This window comes from Tupaia chinensis, unplaced genomic scaffold, assembly GCF_000334495.1.
Source record: "Tupaia chinensis unplaced genomic scaffold, TupChi_1.0 Scaffold000140_1, whole genome shotgun sequence".
Classification (NCBI taxonomy): Eukaryota; Metazoa; Chordata; class Mammalia; order Scandentia; family Tupaiidae; genus Tupaia; species Tupaia belangeri.
The window spans coordinates 2,891,186-2,912,073 of NW_006159610.1; the positions used below are offsets into that span (position 1 = coordinate 2,891,186).

Below are 20,888 nucleotides of genomic sequence, written 5' to 3' on the forward strand. Positions count from 1 at the left end.
TTTTTTTTTTTTTTTGAGAGGTTTTTGCTATAGTGCACGTGCACTCGCCAGAAAGACAGAGGCAGAGAGACAGAAAGCAAGAAATCACCCCCTGGGCGGTGGCCACGCCGCAGTCCCTTTTCCTCTATTCTCCTCTCAAGATCTTGTGCACACACGCACATGTGCCCAGTGCAAGTTTAAGCCACCGGGTCCGGGACTCGAACTGCGGTCAACTACATGGGAGTCCAGTGACATAGCTATTTCGCTAACTTCTGGTTCCTCAGCTTAGATTTTGTAAAGTCCAAAGAATATTTTCAAATTTGTGTGCCTTAAAGTCTCTGTCATTGCTTAGCTCTAGTTTTAGCATTAAATTATAATAATAGTCATTGATGGCAAAGGCATGGATGTGTTCCTATAAAACTTTATTTAGGGACCAGCAGTTGGTGCAATGGCTATGTCACTGGACTCTCATGTAGTCAACCATGGCTCAAGTCCCGGACCTGGTGGTTTAAATTCACGCTGGGCGCCTGTGCATGCGTGCCCAAGATCCCAAGAGGAAAATGGAGGAGAAGGGATTGCAGTGTGGCCATCCCCACTGGGGGGTGCTTTCTTGCTTTCTGTCCTTCTGTCTCTCTCTTTCTAGAGAGTACATGCACCCTATAGCAAAAAACTCTCGAAAAAAAATAAATAAATAAAACTTCATTTATAAAAACAGAGGTGGGTTAGACTTGGCCCGCCCGCAGTAGCTTGCCAGTCCCTGGCTTAGAGGACTGAAGCTCTTTGTTTTACCTACGGAACACTCTAAGAAGGCTCCTGTGTTAGGACGAAAACAGGTATGAGAACTGGAACGCGGGGCCATTTCTGAGTTTGTAATGACTTATATGAGTCACTTTATTCTTAGACCCCAGGTTACCATGTATAAAATGTGGTGCTGGAATTCAAAATTACCTCCAACATTCCTTCTGCTTTTACTAATTCATAATGCTGAGATTGCAGCACCTGGCCTCAGCTGGGATCTGCTTGAGGAGGAGAAGAATTGAAAATCCAGTCTAATTCTGTGATGGACGAAGTGAATGCACAGCAGCAGAGAAAGTGGCAAGAACAAAGGACAGAAATTCCATTCTGCAAAAAAGGCAAAGGTTCTTGCTCCTGAGGGACCTCCACAAAGCTACTGTTCCAGATGATTATAGGGCATGCAGAACAGAAGTCTCCTCTTGCAGTGAAGATTTATGGAACCCTTGATATTGGGTAGACAGCCCTCATTTATTTCTTGGGGAAAGCTGCAGAGTGAGATGGAACACCTGGGGTGGAGACAGAAGCCAGAAAACCCTCCATGTGCCCTGCCCCTCCCAGGCCTCCTTGCCGTAGGTCTCAGCCTTTGGAAGGAACCTCTCCTCTAAGCTTTGCCAAATGGTTGGTATACTCTTTCCATCACTAGGAGCCATCCTTCTGCAGATGCCAAGCACAACTGGAGCTTCACTAACCCCCTTTATGCCTTCCAAGTGCTGGCCAGACCGAATTGTTTGTTTTTCTATGTCCGTATTTCCTGACTCTGCAACCTTCCCCTTTGAGCTTTCCCTAGGTGGAAAGGTTCTCTTCTGTCCCCAGTTCCCAATCATAGCCATCCTCAAATATCCAGCTCAGATAGCACTGATCAGTTTGCTGATCCCTTAGCTAGAATTGTTGTCTTCTTCCTCTGAACTCAAAATCTTTTTATCTACAAGCTCAAGACTATAACCTTCTACCTACTATTTATATTCTGTACATGCTTTAGCCTTCCTACTAGATTATAATCTCCTCTCAGAGGTGTAATTCATTTTAGTTTTCAAACTCCATGAATATATGTTGAGTGGGTATGTTAATTGCAGTCACCTGGATGTCAGGTTGCAGGTTAGAGTGGCAAGCAATCCCCCCTCTCCTAAATTGAAATTCCACCTTGATCTCAGCTCATGGCCCACCACCTCCTGAGAATCCACCTCCCCCTCTTTTTTTTTTAATAGTTTTTGCTAGAGGGCACATGTGCTTGCCAGAGAGAGAAAGATAGGGGACGACCCTTCCAAGGGGATGACCACACCACAGTCCCTTCTCCACTCTCCTCAGGATTTGGTGTACACATGCATACATGCCTGACTTGATTCTCAAGTCATTAGGTCCGAGACTCGAACCATGAAGCTGGTCATTTGGGATCCAGTCCCATAACCTCCACACCATCTGCTGGCCCAAATCTAGGCCCCTTTGCTGCCCAAAGATGACACCCTGATGTCTCTCCTAAATTAAACCGTCTTCCTCTCAAGACATATGTTGGTCTGAAGGAGAATGTGCACAAGATTAGACACTGTACTTCAATGTCATTTGTCATTTAAAATATGATACTTTCAATGTAAAGCCAGTTATTCCATTAGGGAAGCCGTTTTCCCTCTACACATAACGATTTTAAGGAACTTGTGATTGCATTGGTATCTAGTCAGAAGATAGCCTAAGCCTTATTATTGGTTAATAATCTAACAGAGTAGGATAGAAATCCTCTTCCCTGTTAGGATAGAGCCACTGGCTCAGACAGGTACCCTCCCCCTGAGTCATTTAAGTGCTATTTCAGAATGTCTGTAATACCCAGGCCTCCCTTTCTCAGAGCCCTCGCTCTCTGAGTCTGAAGCTGTTGGCGATTTTAACTCAGTACACACAAATGTAGGGGCTTAGTTATTTACTATTGCCCCACCTATTAACTCAAAAAGATTGGAAGGTTTAAATGTGAAGTGCTTTATTTAGTTTGGTTTGCTCAGGCTGGCCTTTTTCCAAAGCTCAGCCAAATGGGTATCTGCATTTCTCCCTTCACCTTGAGCAGGCCTTGTCCTAGGTAAGGTTCCCACTGATTTAGGAACACCACCCACCAAGAGCTGAACTGACTCCTTGATGTCCTTTTCCGGCAGTAGGGAGGTTGGAACCCTTAGCAGTGCTTGGCTGCCAACTCCCCTGCAAGAATAAGGGTTCTTCCAATGGGCCAAACGTCCAGGGTTTGGCCTTTCGGTTTCTATTTCCTGTCTCTACTCATGGTTTGTCTTTATGCTCGGTATATGTAAACAAAACTGCGCCTCCAGCACATGTAGGGTGGTTGTGAGCAAATGGACGTTAGATGAGTCCATGCTGTACCTCTGGAGTCAGCAGGGTGGATGACACCCCAAAATATGCTTTCTTATTAGAATGACAGTCAGTTCTTTCTCTAGCAGTGCTAGAAACAATTGCCCTCACTGTCATAGCTAAGAGTATAAGAGAGCTTTCTGTTTCTGGAGAAGAGATGAGGGACGCAAGAGGGGGCAAATATGGGAGGCTATGCCATCCAAGTGGATAGGCGTGCTGGGGAAGAGGAAATGAATAGTAAATCTTTTTCCAATTAAGAAAAATGAGAGTGGAAGCAGGAAAGCTCCAAAGGGCACTTCAGGGAGAGGGAAAGATTATAAACGGCCTGTTATGAGAATCCATTACCCATAAATGTCCCCACATTAAGCACTGCCTGTCTAGAGAGGGTACTGAGCATCCATTCAGCCAACTCAGGATATGTGACGTGACTCAGCAGATCACGTGGCAGGGGCCACCTCTGTGGGTGTCTGGAATACTATTTTCCCTTAGAGGGATTCCCTTTAGTCACAGCTTTGTAACTTCCATTTAAGGACATCTTGTTTTCCTTTTTCCAATTCCTTTCTTTCTTTTGTCAGATGTTGACCAATGGCATAGCAGGACAGTAATTTGAAGCTCCACCATTTCGGACACTTTTGTACTGTATCACACAAATATTTAAATGTGACCATGAGACTTGAATTTCTAGCTCATTCTAAGAGTCTTCGAAAATGAGCTTGTATTTTTTACGTTTGGAAGTAGAAATGGACATTTCTGTGTCTAGATTTAGTCTTTGGATATGCAAGCAAGTTTCTTGTTCACATACCTGGAGTCAGATGCGGTTGCTTCCAGGTCAACCAGTGAGAATGTGGGGATCTGCCTGCCTCCTGCCCTGGGGGATGTGTCAGCGGATACTCAGGCCCAGATTGCCACACTCAAGAGAACTGACAAGATGTGGTGTTGCCCCCCTAGATACCTGGGGGCTGGATTGTTTTCACGTGTTTTACTTTTTAAAAAATTGACTAAGCTTAGTGTTTATTGTCGACATCTACTAAGCATATTAAAGCCAAATTGTCCTAAAGAATATCTAGTCTCTTACGAAAGTGAGAGACAAAGGGAGAAACAGATGGACAGAGAGAGAGAGAGAGAGAGAAAGACAACCTTTAATAGGATCTCATGCTTCAGCCATCCCAGCCAGCCAGGTTCATGGACACACACACCTGAATGTACAGGTTGACCAGGAAACTGAACTGAACCTGAGATCTCCCATGTGGATCTAGCATCACTTGAGCAGTTCCTTACCCTGCACCACAGAGCTGGCCCAAGATTGTCCTTCAGTAGACACAACAGAGGACAGTGCCAAATCTATTTCATCTTTGACTGAAAGCCTAAGTTCACTAAGGGTCATATATTTAAGATTCTTATTAGACAAAGAATTCTAGGGAAGGGGAAGAAGAAAACCTAACATTTATGACAGCACAGGTTAGCAGTTACATTTATCTCTAATAACCATATTTATATCAGTTGAATCTCTTTGAATCTCTTTTTTTTTTTTTTTTGGAGCGGTTTTTGCTATCGGGCACATGTGCTCGCCGGAAAGACAGAGAGAGACAGAGAGATAGAAAGTGAGAAATCACTCCCCGGGTGGATGGCCATGTTGCAATATCTTCTCCTCCATTCTCCTCTCGGGATCTTGGGCACGCACACACACATGCCCAGCATGAGTTTAAGCCACCAGGTCCGTGACGCGAACCACGGTCGACTATATGGGAGTTCAGCGACATAGCCATTAGACTAACTGCTAATCCCTCACTTGAATCTTAAATAAGGGTTGAAAGAGAGGCAGGTGTTTGGTTATTTGTTTTAATTATCTTAATGGACACTTAATCATTACTCTTCTTTTTATTCATTTCAACCATAGTTTAGCACTCTCTCTCTCTCTCTCTCTCTCTCTCTCTCTATATATATATATATTATATATATATATATATATGTTTGTATCTGGGCAAGTTTATTGTTTTAACAGGGTGGTATAGATAGGGTGGTGCAAGCTCAGTCCTGTTTTCGACAAAATAAACAGATTTTTAGTTTATCTCAGGAAACTGTTATGGAACTATCCCTCCAAATCTGTATTTAATGGGTGCGGCAGGTGCATTTTTTTCCTTTTAAAAATAATTGTGAGAAAATCACAGCTCAATAAGAAAGTAAATCTCGATCCATTTATTTTATTTCTACTGAATATCACAAACCATTTATAGACTTTGTAAAAGAAAATGGCACCAGTTGAATAAGAAGCTAAACATTTATCCCATCCAAGCTGTGGTCACAAGAAATATTTAGAAGACCCTGTGCTTTCTCTGTAATTATAAACCATGACTATTTATTTAAACATAGATGACTCTCAAAAACATAATGTATGAAAGAAGCAAGTCACAGAATGCATACCATATTATTATGTACATTTTTTACAAGGCAAAACTAAAAAATGTATTACTGGGTTGTCAGAAAAGTCATGACACGTTTTTCCATAGAAAAACAGAAAAATACATCATGAACCTTCCAGTGACCCAATATTTAGGGATGCATACCATGGTAGTAAAACTGTAAAGAAGAGACTAATTCAAATATCCCCAATTCAGGCTAATGTTTACTTAGAGGCATTGAAAAAGAGAAGGATGAGGTTGAAAAAGGGCACACAAGGCCCCCTAAGGTGTCAGTACTGATTAAATTAGGAAATAGGCTTTATTATTACTCATTAAAGTGGTAATGTACTATTTAGTCATTCCTAGGCACAATATAATTCATATTTAAAGTTTCCAATTTAAGGGACCAGCAATTAGCGTAATGGTTATGTCGCTGGACTCCCACGTAGTCGACCGCGGTTCGAGTCCCAGACCCGGTGGCTTAAACTCACACCGGGCATGTGTGCGTGCATACCCAAGATCCTGAGAGGAGAATGGAGGAGAAGGGATTGCGACGTGGCCATCCCCCCTGGGGGGTGATTTCTCCCTTCCTATCTCTTTGTCTCTCTCTTTCTGTCTGGCGAGCGCTCACGCCCTATAGCAAAAACCTCTAAAAAAAAAAAGTTTCCAATTTGAGATAAGAACCAAAACAATTAGAATCCATCATTTCAAAATTTCCGGTGGCTATGTGAGTCGATCCAGAAAGTAGCCTCTAAGCCTGGAGATCTGCCTGCCCCAAGACAGGACCATTCCAAGAACGTTTTCCTATAGCCCAGAGTCACACTCAGAAGTCACAGTGGTCTCCAGGTCTGTTCTCACTATGCATGACCAGTCAGGCTCTATCTAGCTGTCAGACAGAATGTTGCCATCCAAATGATGCCATAGTTTAACATCACCGTGTAGACACAGGATGGGTTGCTTTACTTTCACTCGTGTTTCCTTCTACTCTGCTCTGCAGCACATTTCCTCCTGGGGTTATAGAACTCTTGTGATATGGGATGTCACGATTGTTTAAAGCACATGGTGGGCTGGTGGTGGTAACTTGTGAGGACGTAGAGAGCAACGGTAATGTCAGCTAGCACGCAATGGTTTGTTATTGAGAACCCAAATGCATGGTTGGTGTGCACACTCTGGTGACTCAAATGCCCGTGTGTTTGGGGAAATGGAGTGAAAGAAGGAGAAGCAGATGAAGTGGGACCTTCTACTCTTCCCGGGTAATTTTCTTCCAAGGGGCTTATCTCCTCGCATGCCTTCACTCCAGTAAAAGACACAACACTGATTTAATGACTTAGCCACAAACCCTCCACTGAAATAATACAACACATTTTTGCCATTCTTCTCCACCAAAATATGTTCTCTTAATCAAGGGGACAATCTGTCACTCTGTCCTGTATTATGAACAAAACAATTGACCATGACTATTAATCAATTTCTAAACATATTCTAACCTGAAAAATATTTTATGCTCTTGATTTTTTTTTCTCCATTGTAATTTTTAATGCCTTTCTCTTAAGGACTCCAAGAGAAAAAAATTCAGAGTTAGACTTTACATATATTAAATGAAACCACGACATTTTGCAGACTCCACATGTAAACAAAATCATATTTAAGAGCCTGGAATGTTTCTATAAACTTCTTTTAACTTTCAAACATACAGTAAATCTGCGGGGCAGATAGGACTCATTTCAGTAGCTCAGGATTTTCCCTCCTGATCACAGCATGGCCTGAGATTTTGAGCAATTTACAGAGCTGATTTGGATATGTTTGGAGAATCTGCTTGCATTTCGTGCTATGAAAGAAAATCACTGGGGTTTTTGGTCGATGAAAAAGAATAATGAAAGTATGAGTCATTTTGCCTTCAAATAGTTGATGAATGGATTTTCAACCCACATGGGGTTTTAACTCTTTAAGGTGGATTTCATATTAAGACCCAGTGACTTTGGCAGAGCCAATACTGATGGGAATCAAAGAAAAGTAATTGACAAGAAGCATCCTTCAGTCCAGATGGTACAGTGGTAATGCAATTGGACTCACATGGGAAAGTTCTCGGATCATGTCCAAGAGTCACCCTGTAAAGCTAGATGCATGTAAGTGCCGGTCCTCTGGGCTGGCTGAGGCTAGGGTATGGAGAGACCCTGTAGGAGTGTCTCTCTCTCTCTCTCTCTCTCTCTCTCTCTAGTTCACTCTCTTTCTTGGAAGAAATAAATAAATAAACTTCAAAATAATTTCTCCTTCTTGGAGACTGTGAACCCCAGATCCTTTGTCCTGAGTGCGGTCTGTGTGAGGAGTTACAGTTGCACAAACAGGCCAGGGTGGTGCTCTGGGTTGAGTGTCTCAGCGACAAGCCTGAAATCTCCTTAACAGACTCCACTTTGTCGCCAGTGACTTGTTCCATGAAAGCAGAGGTACAGTGGGACACAGAGAGACCCAAAGCTGATCTAGTGGTTCAGGCAGCTGTCGACTGGCTGGAGAGTTATTATGCATTCACAATTGGTGAACTTCAGCAGTATCCATTCTTTCAACTGGTGAATTTATCTATCTATTGAAATTTTAGCATTCTATTTCTAAAATTTAGGAATGTGGCAGGAACAATGAAGGAAAACAGATACTTGGAAACTTTCACCTGACTGCAGTCCACTTGAAGTCTTTCATAACTGGGCCTCCTACTGTACCTTGAATTTTGTGTTTTCTCCGCAGCTTTTCTCACATGTCCTGTGAGTCTGTGTATCTGTGTGTGTGTGTGTGTGTGTGTGTGTGTGTGTCTGTGTGTGTGTGTGTGTGTGTCTGTGTGTGTGTTTGCCATGTTGAAAAACACAAAGGAGTTTTAAGGGGACAAGTCAAAGTCTATTCTGTAATATCTCTTAGTACAACAGTGGTTTTCTGGCAGTGAAGTTTTGGAAGGAGATTGCCAAATTCACTTGATCTTAGCCAAAAGGCTGAAAAGCATTGAGATTCCCAAATTCACATCCATACCAAGTATTTTCTGTAGTCAGATAAGTGATCATCTCGTATATGAAAAACTATTTTTCAAACATGTATAGATGCCATAGTTGAACTAATGCATTATGAAAACCGAGGTAGTAATTTGGCTGTCGCAGCTATTATCACATTACTATATGAAACATCTTACCAACAAATAACAAAAGTATAAGATTGTCATGATATCTTAATTTTTTCTTAATATTTTAAGAGGATCCACACTAGTAAAATGTTCAAAACCACTGCTGTATAAAATATAGAAGATTAACTCTTTTCTTGGATCCTATCAGTGAGCAGTTAGGATTTTCTTAATATATGTTGATCTAATATGGTTATTTGAGATGACTGAGCATGGAGACGTAAATTAGAATAACTAGGATAAAGGTCAACTTTACAAAATCTTTAGATTTAGAGGAACACATGCTGTTCCACTTCTCAATATCTAACCTAGAGACATGTGTACATTGTATGCAATAGGGGAAAAAATGGAAGAAAACCCAAAATACCTCTAGGAGAGTGCCTGCCTATGGGATTCTAGTCAGTAGATGGCAAGAATAAGGTCTGCCTTACTGATTTTGACATGTCATCGAATGCATTATTAAATATTTTTAAATTTCCAAATGACTATATGAGATATCCCATGTAGGTAAAACAAAGTTACCAAAATCACAAGTCCAAAATTGATTAAATATTTGATTATCTAGTTAATAACTCAGAGGAGTACTATAATTATCAACAACAACAACAACAAAGCAAAGTCGTACTCACTATAACTCGAAAATACTTTGTTTACATTTTTTTCTGTATTTTTTTTAATTTTCCAGAGGCATGTGTGCTCACCAGAATCAGACAGAGAGAGCAAAAATGCACCCCTTAACACCCCTATGGGACATGGTCACACTGCAACCTTCTCCCCTCCATTTCTCTCTCCTTTCAGGGTTTTGGTCATGCATGCATATACTCCTAGCATGTCTTAAGCTCCTGGGTTCAAGTGTCATATGGCCAGCCATTATCATAGCCAGCCACCTCAACTACTATACAAGATCTTGTTTTGTTAATGAAATACTATTGCCAGCATTTTATTTAAAAACTTGGAGAATGCTGTCCAATCATCTCAAATTTTAAAAAATGAAAAAAAGCACAAAATTAAATGGAAAAAGTACAAAATGAAAGGAAATAAGAGTGACATTCTTCAGACTATGGGGAACATGGCAACAATGTTCCCCACAGTTTGAAATTAGAGTAAGAATTTCCCAGTAATGCACACATCTTGAGAAATATGAAACTCCAGAGAATTTTGAGGAAAAGTCAAATTAAAGTACAAGTTGTTCTGATGCAACAACTTGGAAATTAGCACATAATTTTTTATAATATGTGTTTCCTGTGAACTATTCGAAGACTTCTCACATATGATGGGAGACCAGGGCAGGATAGCAGTACCTTGTTCCAATGTCTGGCTAAGGAAGCTTCTGCCAGCCCCTCTTCCATCTAGAATCCATTTAGATCCTGGCCATCCAAGGTAATGACACCAAGTCCTCTTGTGTGTCTGTGATACTTTTGTTTATCTGAACTTTCTATCTAAAAGGCAAAGAGTAGAACATGGTCGTCTTGTTACTTGAGTAAACTGAGACAGCAGAGTTCTGGTAAAGATTTCAAATATCTTTGGTGTGGGGCAGTACGTGACATAGTGGTTAAGGTGCTAGACTCCCACAGGGCCAACTGTGGTTCAAGTCTGGGACCTGGTGACTTGAAACAGGCCAGCTACATGTGCATGCATGCCCAAAATCCCAGGAAGAAAATGTAGGAGAAGGGATTGTGGCATGGCCATCACCTCTGACAGTGGGGGGCAGGGGGAGTGATTTCCCACTTTCTCTCTCTTTCTCTCTCTCTCGCTCCAGTGAATGCACACACCTTGTGAAAATGCCACAGCATTCTGAGCATTTTCCCATGGCATAGATCTAGAGGGTTGGCTTGTTTGTTTAGCTTTTTTAAATCATGTAACACTAGGACCTTTAAACAATCATTCTTAAGAATGGAAGAATAGTCAATCCATCTACTTTTTCTTAACACCAACATAATCAAATAACCATGTAATTAGTATGGACTTTTGAAATTGTTTGTATTTATGTATAGAAGCATATATGCACAAACATGCACACACACACACGTGTGCACTCACACACCCTAGATCATCTTTCTTTCTCCCGAACATCTGATAAGCTTTTTTGCTATCAGCAACACTGTACTTACTGAAGAAAAGTTAGTCATACTTTTGGTCAGTCATGCCAAGAGATGAACAAAAAAATTACTATGAATATATGTACATGTAGAATACTGTGTTGCTGTTGAAATTGTTTTGCTAATGTAAAAATAGTCATAGTCACCACCAGCAGGTGGTGCAGAGGTTAAGTTTGAGTCTTGAATCTGGTAGATTGAAAAACATGTCAGGTGCATGAGCATACGTGCTCAGAATCCCAAGAGGAGAGTGAAGGAGAAGAGATTGAGACATGGCCATCTGCCCCAGGGAGTGACTTCTCACCTCCCCCATCCTTCTTTGTCTCTGGTGAGTGCATGCACCCTAAAGCAAAAAATTCAAATGAAAATTGATAAAAATTGAAACAGTCATAAGTAAGGTAGGTTACAGAAACAGTTTATGAATTAGAGATGTAACATGATTTCACCTTATGAAAATGAGGATATCTATGTTCACAGAAGAAAAAGTTTGATGAAATAAATTGAATATTCATTGGGCTCCTATCTGCTTTTATACATTTTGTATTGCCCTGGTTTCAAAAAAAAAAGTGTATGTTGCTTTTAGGATTTAAAAAAAAAAAAGTTAGTTTTTTCAATTTTGGAAAATAAAAACACTTTGTGGTAGAACTATGGGAGAGACTTAAAAGCGAAGAAAGTACTTACTTTGTATGCTAAGGCCTACTGGAGAGAGTCTTACAGATGAAGATTTTCCACACATATCAAGTCATTTGGCGTGGGCAGCATTTCACTTAAAAAGTGTAAAGCCAACTGATAGATTATCGAGCCAGCAATTGGGCATGTTAGGATTGAAAGTACCAAGAAACCACTTTGGCTCTTTTTTCGTTCTTAACTTTGTAAATAGTTTCAATAATGTTTCTTTATAAGCAATAGTATAAGATACTTTAAAATCTAGCTCTGATAACTGCGTATACAAAGAAAGAGGCTACCAATGGAGAGTGGCAGTCTATTAATTTTTTATTTTATTTTATTTTTTGGTAGAGGATATGTGCACTCATCAGAGAGAGAGAGAGAGGGGAGAAAGCACCCCCAATGGGGAATGGTCATGCTATAATCTCTTCTCCTTCATCTCTTCTTCTTTTTTTTTTTTAATTTTGGGCACATATGCACATGCACCTGGCATATTTCTCAACCTACCCAGTCCAGGACTCAACCCTGTGATTGGCCATATGGGATCCAATTGCCTTAACCACTAGACCACCGAGACCGCTATGGTTGTCCATAAATTTTAAACTGTACCAAGAAAGAAGAATTAGAAGAGATGGTAGAGGGACCAGTAGGTGACATGGTGTTTAGGACACTGGATTCCACATAGCCAACTACAGTTAGAGTCCTGGATCCAGCAGCTTGAAACTCATTCTGGGGCTCATTATATACATAACCCAAAATCCTAGGAGAAGAATGGAGGAGAAGGGATTTAGTGTGGCCACCTCCTCTTTTTCTCTCACTTTCTCTGCCTCTCTGCAGTGAGTGCAAGAAAGTCTTTAAAAAGAAAAGAAAAAGAAGAAGAGACAGTGGCGGGTCACTCCTCCAGTGAGAAATCTAAGATGAGGAAATGTTACGTTTGACTGGGCCTGGGTGGTAAGCCCAGCTCACGTCAAAGCTAAAAGCAACACCTACACATGAAACACATTGGGTAGGTGGGAGGAGAAAGAAGTAACATCTCAGATTTTTCAAGGATAGTGGGACATAAAGGGCTTATAATTAGATTCCACTAAGGCGAGGGAGGAGTTTTGCTTTCAGCATAAAGATGTCCCATATGGCACTTTCATCTCTCTTGCTTGTCTTGGAAGATGGCCCCAAGAAAAAAACCCTGACCTCATGGCTGATCCAGAGATGTAGAAGAGCAAATTAAGACTTTCTGTGTGATTAGCTTGAGAAGCAGTCATTAAGGATTCAATCTCCTTGCTGTGGTTAGAGCTGTCTACTGAGATGCCAAAGGAATATTAGGCCAAGAATCTGAAGATTGAAGCCAAACCACTGGGAAAGGCTTTCAAGTACAAAGTACAATGTGACTGAATGAGAAACGAAATCCGGTCATGTCACCTCAAACTCATCAAGTCTAAAATTGAACTCATCTTTCCTCACAACGCAGTTCCTTAACTGAACTTTCCTGATAACGAAATAGTGCACTGTACCACACTTTACCACAACATATCCATTACGTCATTGGACTGTCACACACTGGCAGACAAGGAGATTCAGCTCAGAGTTATCAAAGGACTGTAAGCTGGTGAGAAACCAGGTCCAGGAACCAGGTTCTCTCAGTCCTGATCTGTTGATAGTCATCTGCCTTCCGTACCACACTGCCCTTCTCTCCAAATAGGAGACAATAAATGGATGCTTTTATAGAATTCCTAAGGAGACTATTTATGTTACCATTTAGGAACTTATTGTTCACTAGCAGATTTTAGGAAGTATGAAGTCACGCTTTCTGAAGTAGCAAAGAACCAGCCAAACAACCTCTGGACTTGTTCATCTCTCTTTTTTTTTTTTATTAAAGATACCTAGGTGGAACCAGCAGTTGGTGTGGTGGATAAGGTGCTGGATTTCCACATGGCAGACTGTAGTTTGAGACCCAGACCTGGCAGCTTGAAAATCATACTGAGTACTTTCATGCCCCAAATCCCAAGAGGCAGATGGAGGAGAAGGGATTGTGATGTGGCCATCCTCCCTGGAGAGTAATGAGTAATTTCTTACTTTCTCTTTCTCTGTCCTGCAAGCACATGCACCCTATGAAAAAAAAAAAAAAAAACACCTTACAAAAAGATACCTAGGTGGAGAAAAACAAAATAACATTTTTATTATTAAAGATGAAATAAACTACTGGATCTAAACCTAAAAATGCTGTTTGTAAATCTTAAATAAACTCTCATCAATTATATTCAGTTTATATTGTTATAAATCGTGCAGTTTTGCTGTTTGTTTTCTTTAATTTGCAAATTAGTTTGGTTCTGTAGCTATACAAGGGGTCTTTTTTTTAAAAAAAAATTTATTTATTTAATTCATTCATTCATTTATTTTAATTTGACCAGGGTGAAGTGGGGTGGTAGAGTGAGAAAGCAAGCCACTAGGTACAGGACTCAGACCATGGTTGGTCATGTGGGAGTGTCCAGCTCCTTCGCCACCATGCCACCTGCTGGTCCCTACAAAGGGTCTTTATTTTATTTAAAAAAAAAAAAACTGGGCACAGATTTCAAAATTTTGGGCCACTGAAGTAAACTCATATATACATATATTTTTTTTTTGGAGTTTTTGCTATAGGGTGTGTGTGCTCACCGGAAAGGCAAAGAGAGACAGAGAGATAGAAAGCAAGAAATCACCCCCCAGGGGGGATGGCCACGCTGCAATCCCTTCTCCTCCATTCTCCTCAAGGGATCTTGGGCATACACGCACACGTGCCTGGCGTGAGTTTAAGCCACCAGATCCGGGACTCGAACCTCAGTCAACTACATGGGAGTTCAGCAACATAGCCATTATGCTAATTGCTGGTCCCAGTAAACTCATACTTTAATTCCATTTGCCAATGACTTTTGAAGTCCCCTTATATAAGCATATTCTAGAGATCTGCTGTATAGCATTGTGCCTATGGGTAGCAATACTGCATTCCCCCCTAAAAGTTGATTAAAAAGTTTGATTTCATACTAAGTGTTCTTACCACAATTTAAAAAAAAAAAAACGTATTAGTATAAAACGTTTGCCTGTCTGGATTTCTATTTGTAGATATGTAAGTAACATGGAAATAAAAATACTAACTCTTGGGACCAGCAATTAGCATAATGGCTATGTCACTGGACTCCCACATAGTCAACCGCGGTTCACATCCCGGACTGTAGCCCCAACCCATTTCCTTTCACACTAAGCCAGCTCACCTCTGACCCAGCCAACCCTGGATATTAAAGCATGTTTTGACCAAAACAAGGGATGTTGGAAGGACCTGCCACCCGTTCAACTGACTTTGCACTGACTCTGAAGCCTCTTACCCTTTGTCGATAATACCTTGCCACTCCAGTGAAAAGGAACTGAAGGGACAAACACTATCCAAGCAAAGAAGATACCCTGTTTTCTATTTTAAATTTGGAGTTTTCGCTTATTAACACCAAAATCCTGGTCTGGTAACATAGTTTGATCCTTTTTTGATCTTGGTGACAGTGCCTGCACAAATAATGTGCACAACATGCTGAATCCTTTGTAATAATAATCCTTTTAATAAGTGTTTTCATTATTTTGGGTTCAATACTTTAGATTTCTGCTTCTAAACCGTCCATGCTGATAATCAGCTTAGGAAAGAAATCTAAATGTGCTAACCCACAGACTCCAACAGCAGCATGCTTTTGTGGAAATATGTTAGTTTAAGTTGCTATTTGATCATTGTAAATTACCCTCTATGGCTATGGGATTAATGCTTTTCAGATATACTTAAAACTTTGAAAAAACTAGTCAGTTGCATCACTAAATTTAAGAAACTGAACCATCCTTTAAAAACTCTGTGGTTTAATCCAGCAAGTGGTGTGGTGGTTAAAGTGCTGGATCCCAGTTGGTTTAAGTTCCAGACCCGGAGGCTTAAAAAACATGCTGGGCACCTGTGTGTGTGCATGCCCAAAATCCCAAGAGGAGAATAGAGGAAAAGGGATTGAGTCATGGTCTTGAGGGTCGATTTCTCACTTTCTCTCTCTCTGATGAGCACACATGCCTTATGGAAAAAGTAAAAAATAAATTAATTAAAATCAATTAAAAAAAATAAAACCTTTGAGACCAGCACATGGCATAATGGTTATGCCACTGGACTCCCATTTAGTCGGCTGCTGTTCGAGTCCTGGACCAGGCGCCTCAAAACTCAGGCTGGGTGCATGTGCGAGCATGCCCAAAATGCCAAGAGGAGAATGGAGGAGAAGGGATTGTGGTATGGCCATCACCCCCATGAGGGTGACTTCTCGCTTTCTGTCTCTCTGTCTCTCTCAGTCTCTCCAGTGAGTGCACATGCCCTATAGCAAAGATCTCTCTAAAAAAAATAATAATACAAAAAGTAAAACCTTCTATGGTTCATTAAGTACATGTTCAAAAAGGGGCTTAAGGCTGTTTTTATCAAGAAGTTGATCTCAAGCAGTTGTCTTTGCCATGTTGCAGAATCGCCTACCAGAGGAACGATGATGACGAGGAAGAGGCCGCCCGAGAACGGCGTCGCCGAGCACGGCAGGAAAGGCTGCGGCAGAAGCAAGAGGAAGAATCCTTGGGACAGGTGACCGACCAGGTGGAACTTAATGCCCAGAACAGGTACCGTCCTCTTCAGAATGGAGATTCTCTAAGTTATTGTTATTTGATCATTGTAAATTAGCTTGTCTTTTAATGGAATTTGACAAAGCATTCCCTTCTTAGCCCATCTCAACCCTTTTCTGTCTGTCTAACTTTAATTCTTTTGTGGCCATTGTAGGCAATTAATCAGATTGGACATTCAGTCTGATTTAGTTGCTGAGACCTGCTATTCCTGTCTCTCTACCTTGTTGCCATCCTCTACCCCAGCTGAAGACTTTCATTTTACTCTACGACCTAATATTTTTCAAATTTACTAAACAGGGTAGGTTATATCTTCAAACAAGGATAACTATTTACATTCATCCTATAGGGTGTAGCTATCTAGAAGACTGATTAAGAGATGTCCATGTCTTCTAGTAGCAGACAACACTTGAGTGGTTAAGGTAGTCACAAATTACAAATGTCTTCTTTTTCTTGACATACAGCCTGAATCAACCTTCTCTGACTGTGATAATATTCAGAGAGATGCAAAAACGGGCATAATGTTATATGATCATTCAAACATGCTTAATGAGCTTAACACTTTTTTTTTTTTTTTGGTACTCAAGCCTTGGTAAAAATCAGAGAAGTCGAGAACACTCAATAGGTTCAACTCCTTCAAAAGAGGTTTCGCACCAGAAATAGGGTCATTACAGTTCATTATGCTAGTGGTTAGTACATGTCGTTTATGTGCTCCAAGATGTATAAAAGTTGAGGGGGAAATGGAGAAAAAAAGTAATTTTTAAACTATGGACTGATTAAATATTGGATCATCAGAAAAGCCATGACACGCTTTTGCATAAAAAAAATGTCTTGACTTTTCCGACAACCCAATATAATGAAACCACTATATAATCTCTTCATTTGATTTTAGTTTAGTTTGTTTTATTTTGTGTGTTTTGGGAGAGACCTCTGTATAACTCTTTTAATTTAGTCTCTTTTTAAAATTCTGAAGGAGAGGGTCTTAGCTGCTTTAACCCAAATTTGAGAGGCTATAGCAGATTTCTGAAGGCGGTCTTGAAAATGCTGATGGGCAGGACAAATTTAATATAGCAGCTTATTGGGTAGATGGGAAAATCGAGCCCTTGTTCCTTGGTAAGTAGGTCCTAATGAGGAGGAAGCTTTCCCCTTTAAACTCTGTGTTTTCAGGGACGTTTAATCTTTATATGTCTAAATCCCATAGTAAATGGGATGTAGGCAAGATCTCTGGGGTTTACTAACTAGCTTTGAATTCCAACTTGGCCTTTCACTAATTGTTTCTTCAGTTAAACGGAAATAAAATTATATCTTTATCCTAAAAATGCTGTTAAACTTAAATGAAACAATAATGCATGTAAAATACATTATGCCTTGCATTGAGCAAGCACTCAATAAATTTTCACTGTTACCAGAGTCTTACTGTGGAGGGTACTATATCATTCACTACTTTTTCTGTTTTAAGCTGAAAGATAAGAGACAAAAAGAGTTTCAAAAATGACATTCAAAGACCTTTCCTGAATCTCATTAGTGAGTGGCCAGTGATGATTTAAAAAGTTACTGTCATTTTCTTGTTTTTCAAATCTTGTTTCTGCATGTGTTTCTCTTCTGCTTTCACGTTTTATTATTGTTATTATTTTAGTATTTTAGTAATAGTCATTTCTTTTTTAGAAAAGTATATTCAGGTCTAAGAATATGTCATTTCTTTCTGAGATATTAGTTAGCACAAACAAAGTCTTCTTGGAGCTAAACTTCTGCTGGCATTTTGCATTGACTGATGATTGTCATCATGATTTATAAAAAGGTAAAGGAATACAGTTTTAATATAGTCTGTTGGTTTCTTAGTTTAAGAATACTTGAATATGGCTTGCATTTTGGAATTTTGGTACCTCTTTTACATTGTTAGAATTCAGTCAATCCAATTGCCTTATGTATAGATTTTTCCCCTTTAAACTCTGTCTTTTCAGGGACATTTAATCCTTATATGTCTAAATCAGTGTCCTGCAGCAACAATGAAGTCCAAGAAAGTTTAAAAGTCTGGCTTTTACTTTGCCATTACTTGTTGTTAAAAATGAAATGTGTTTTTCCAAAATTAAGTGAACTTGAACTTCGAAAGGGCCAAGTTTGGTATGAACCATGAAATTTGATGGAGTTTCTAAACATTGAAAGACATATTCTTCCAACTCTGGTCACAGTTCTGGTATCACATGACTTGTTGTTTTTTGCCAGTAGAGGCCAACACCCCTGGCTTGGGTCGTGTCCAGCATCCTGCAATAGTGAGTGAGGTGATGGACATGATACAGTTTGGTTTACAGAGATTTTCTTTTCTTTTTCTAAATAAACATCAAATCTAACTGTCCTTTGTCCACTGTAAAAATTACAAGAAAAGCTTTATTCATGGAAATGTTGACAAATAAAATGTTGACAAATAAAATATGAGTAATGCTGGCTGCTGGAACAATGAGCCCCTAAATTTTAGTTTATTGCAATAACACATACCAGTCCAATGTGGATATTTCTGTCCAGCAGGTGACTCTGTCATCTCCTATGGTTGTATAGTCCTCTGATCTAGCCAGTGGACAGATGTAAAAAGGACAGAGAATGCACCACTGTTTCTTAATTGCCTTGATCTGGGCACATCCCTTCTGCTCACATTTCATTGACTATTATTGGTCATGTGGTTCCTTCTAGGTACAGGGAAGAGGAAAGGATAGGACATGTAATCCCTGACTGATGACACTGCCCCACAGCTATGGAAGGAGAAGCATGAATTGTGGAGGGCACTTAGATATCTCCACTATGTGGTCATCAGCATGAGTGTACAACTTTCACATTGTCACATCTATCCCCTTCCTCTCAAATACCTCAGGTCCCACCAATCCAGATGGAGAATTCGAGATGACTATGACTTGTGGTAATAGTATGACTCTAAAAGAATGCACTTCTTATTTTATGTTGGTCTTTGTCTTAGTTTGAATTCTCCAAGAAGCAGGTCCTTAAACAAAGATTTGCACACAAGTCATCTATTTGAAAGGTGATCCCAAGAAACACTGGTAGGGCTGTGAGAAGGATAACAGAGAAGAAAAGGCATTGAAATAAGGATTGCTGGCCAGCAGGTGGCATAGAGATTAAGGCCCTAGATCCCACATGGCCAATTGCATGGTTTGAGTCCCAGACTCAGTAACTTAAAAATTACACTGGGCTCATGTCAATGTATGCCCCAAATCCCATGAGGAGAGTAGAGGAGAAGGGATTTTGGCATGGCCATCCCCCGATGATGATCTTTCACTTTCTCTCTCTCCCTGTTTCTCTGTCTGGCTAGCACTTATTCCCTATAACAAAAACTAAAAATAATAGTAATAATACAAGAATTGCAAGACCAGGTAGGTTACTACTGTGAATACCTGAAGTTAAGCTCCACTAGGGAGTTCGAAGGTCTACCACAGCATATGCAGCTCAGAGTTAGCTCAAAAGGGGAGGGTACTGGGGCATTTATACACTATTGCTCATCAGTTTTTGTTTGAGGGCACTCCTGGGGATTAATCCCCAGAGCACTTCTGGCATACAGTGAAGACTCCAGTGGCCAGAAAAAGACTAAGGGAAAAGGCTTACATATACAGTTAGTTGAAAGTCAGGCAGGCATGTATGAGGAGAATTCAACACTTTCTGGTGGGCCAGCCTCATTACCCAGTGATTAAGGGAGCCAGATCCCACATGGCCGACCACAGTTGGAACCCTGACCTGAGTGGCATAAAAAACATGCTGAGCATCTGCGTGCATATGCATGAGTGCATGCTCCAAATTCCAAAAGGATGGCTAGAGGAGAAGGAATTGTAGTGTGACCATACTCCATCGGGAGGGGGAGGTACTTTCTCTCTTCTCTCTCTCACTGTGTGTGTGTGTGTGTGTGCCTGTGTATGTGTATGTGTATGTGTGTGTGTGTGTGTGTGTGTGTGTGTGTGTGTGTGTATGTCTGGTGATGCTTGTGCCCCCTGGCAATAGAAAATATCATGGAAAATGAGATTAAAACATCCATTTATTTAGGTGCAGAAATTCTTTGAAGTTCTTGCATAGTCTTTTCAAAATATACAGTTTCAATGAGCTTGCTGAGGCCCTTTTACTAAAACGGTGATGTCCATGGGGGTGTGAGCATGGTACTATCTATGGGCATCTCTCATAGTCCTGCTGTATGGATGCTGCTGACAGATGAATCCACAAGCTGTCTCTGGTGCTGTTCTCTCTATTGTACAGTGTTCCCGATGAGGAGGCCAAGACAACCACCACAAACACTCAGGCAGAAGGCGATGATGAGGCGGCCTTCCTGGAGCGCCTGGCTCGGCGAGAGGAAAGACGCCAAAAACGCCTTCAGGAAGCTCTGGAGCGGCAGAAGGAGTTCGACCCAACAGTAACAGATGCAAGTCTGTCCCTCCCCAGCAGAACACAGAATGATACAGCAGAAAACGACACTGCAGAGAAGGAAGAAAAAAGGGAAAGTCGCCAAGAGAGATATGAGATAGAGGAAACAGAAATAGTCACCAGGTCCTACCAGAAGAATGATTGGAGGGATGGTGAAGAAATAAAGAAAGAGGAAAAGGAGGAGGAAGAGGAAGAAGGGAAGCCAAAGCAAGGGAACATTGGAGAAAATCAGGTAGAGATGATGGTAGAAGAGAAAACAACAGAATCCCAAGAGGAAACAGTGGGAATGCCATTGAAAAATGGGCATGTTAGTGCAGAAGAGCCCCACCCAGAGGAGGAGAGGGGACCAGGTTCAGATGAGAGCGCCCATAATGAAAAGAGGGAAGAGGAAGAGAGGGCAAG

General features: G+C 40.7%; 1 protein-coding gene across 6 annotated transcripts in view; it reads left to right on the plus strand.

Moving 5' to 3' along the window:
• CALD1 (caldesmon 1) overlaps positions 1-20,888 on the plus strand; it is a 256,751-nt gene that overhangs the window by 202,394 nt on the left and 33,469 nt on the right. For 4 of the 6 annotated variants that reach the window (XM_006144999.3, XM_006144998.3, XM_006145001.3 and 1 more), the window contains 2 exons: positions 15,930-16,076; positions 20,322-20,888. The exon at positions 20,322-20,888 is cut by the window's right edge and continues 382 nt beyond it. In XM_006144999.3, the coding sequence (XP_006145061.1) occupies positions 15,930-16,076; positions 20,322-20,888 (714 nt within the window). The remainder of the gene's footprint in view (positions 1-15,929; positions 16,077-20,321) is intronic. The other 2 variants (XM_006145002.3, XM_006145003.3) reach the window with 1 other exon arrangement.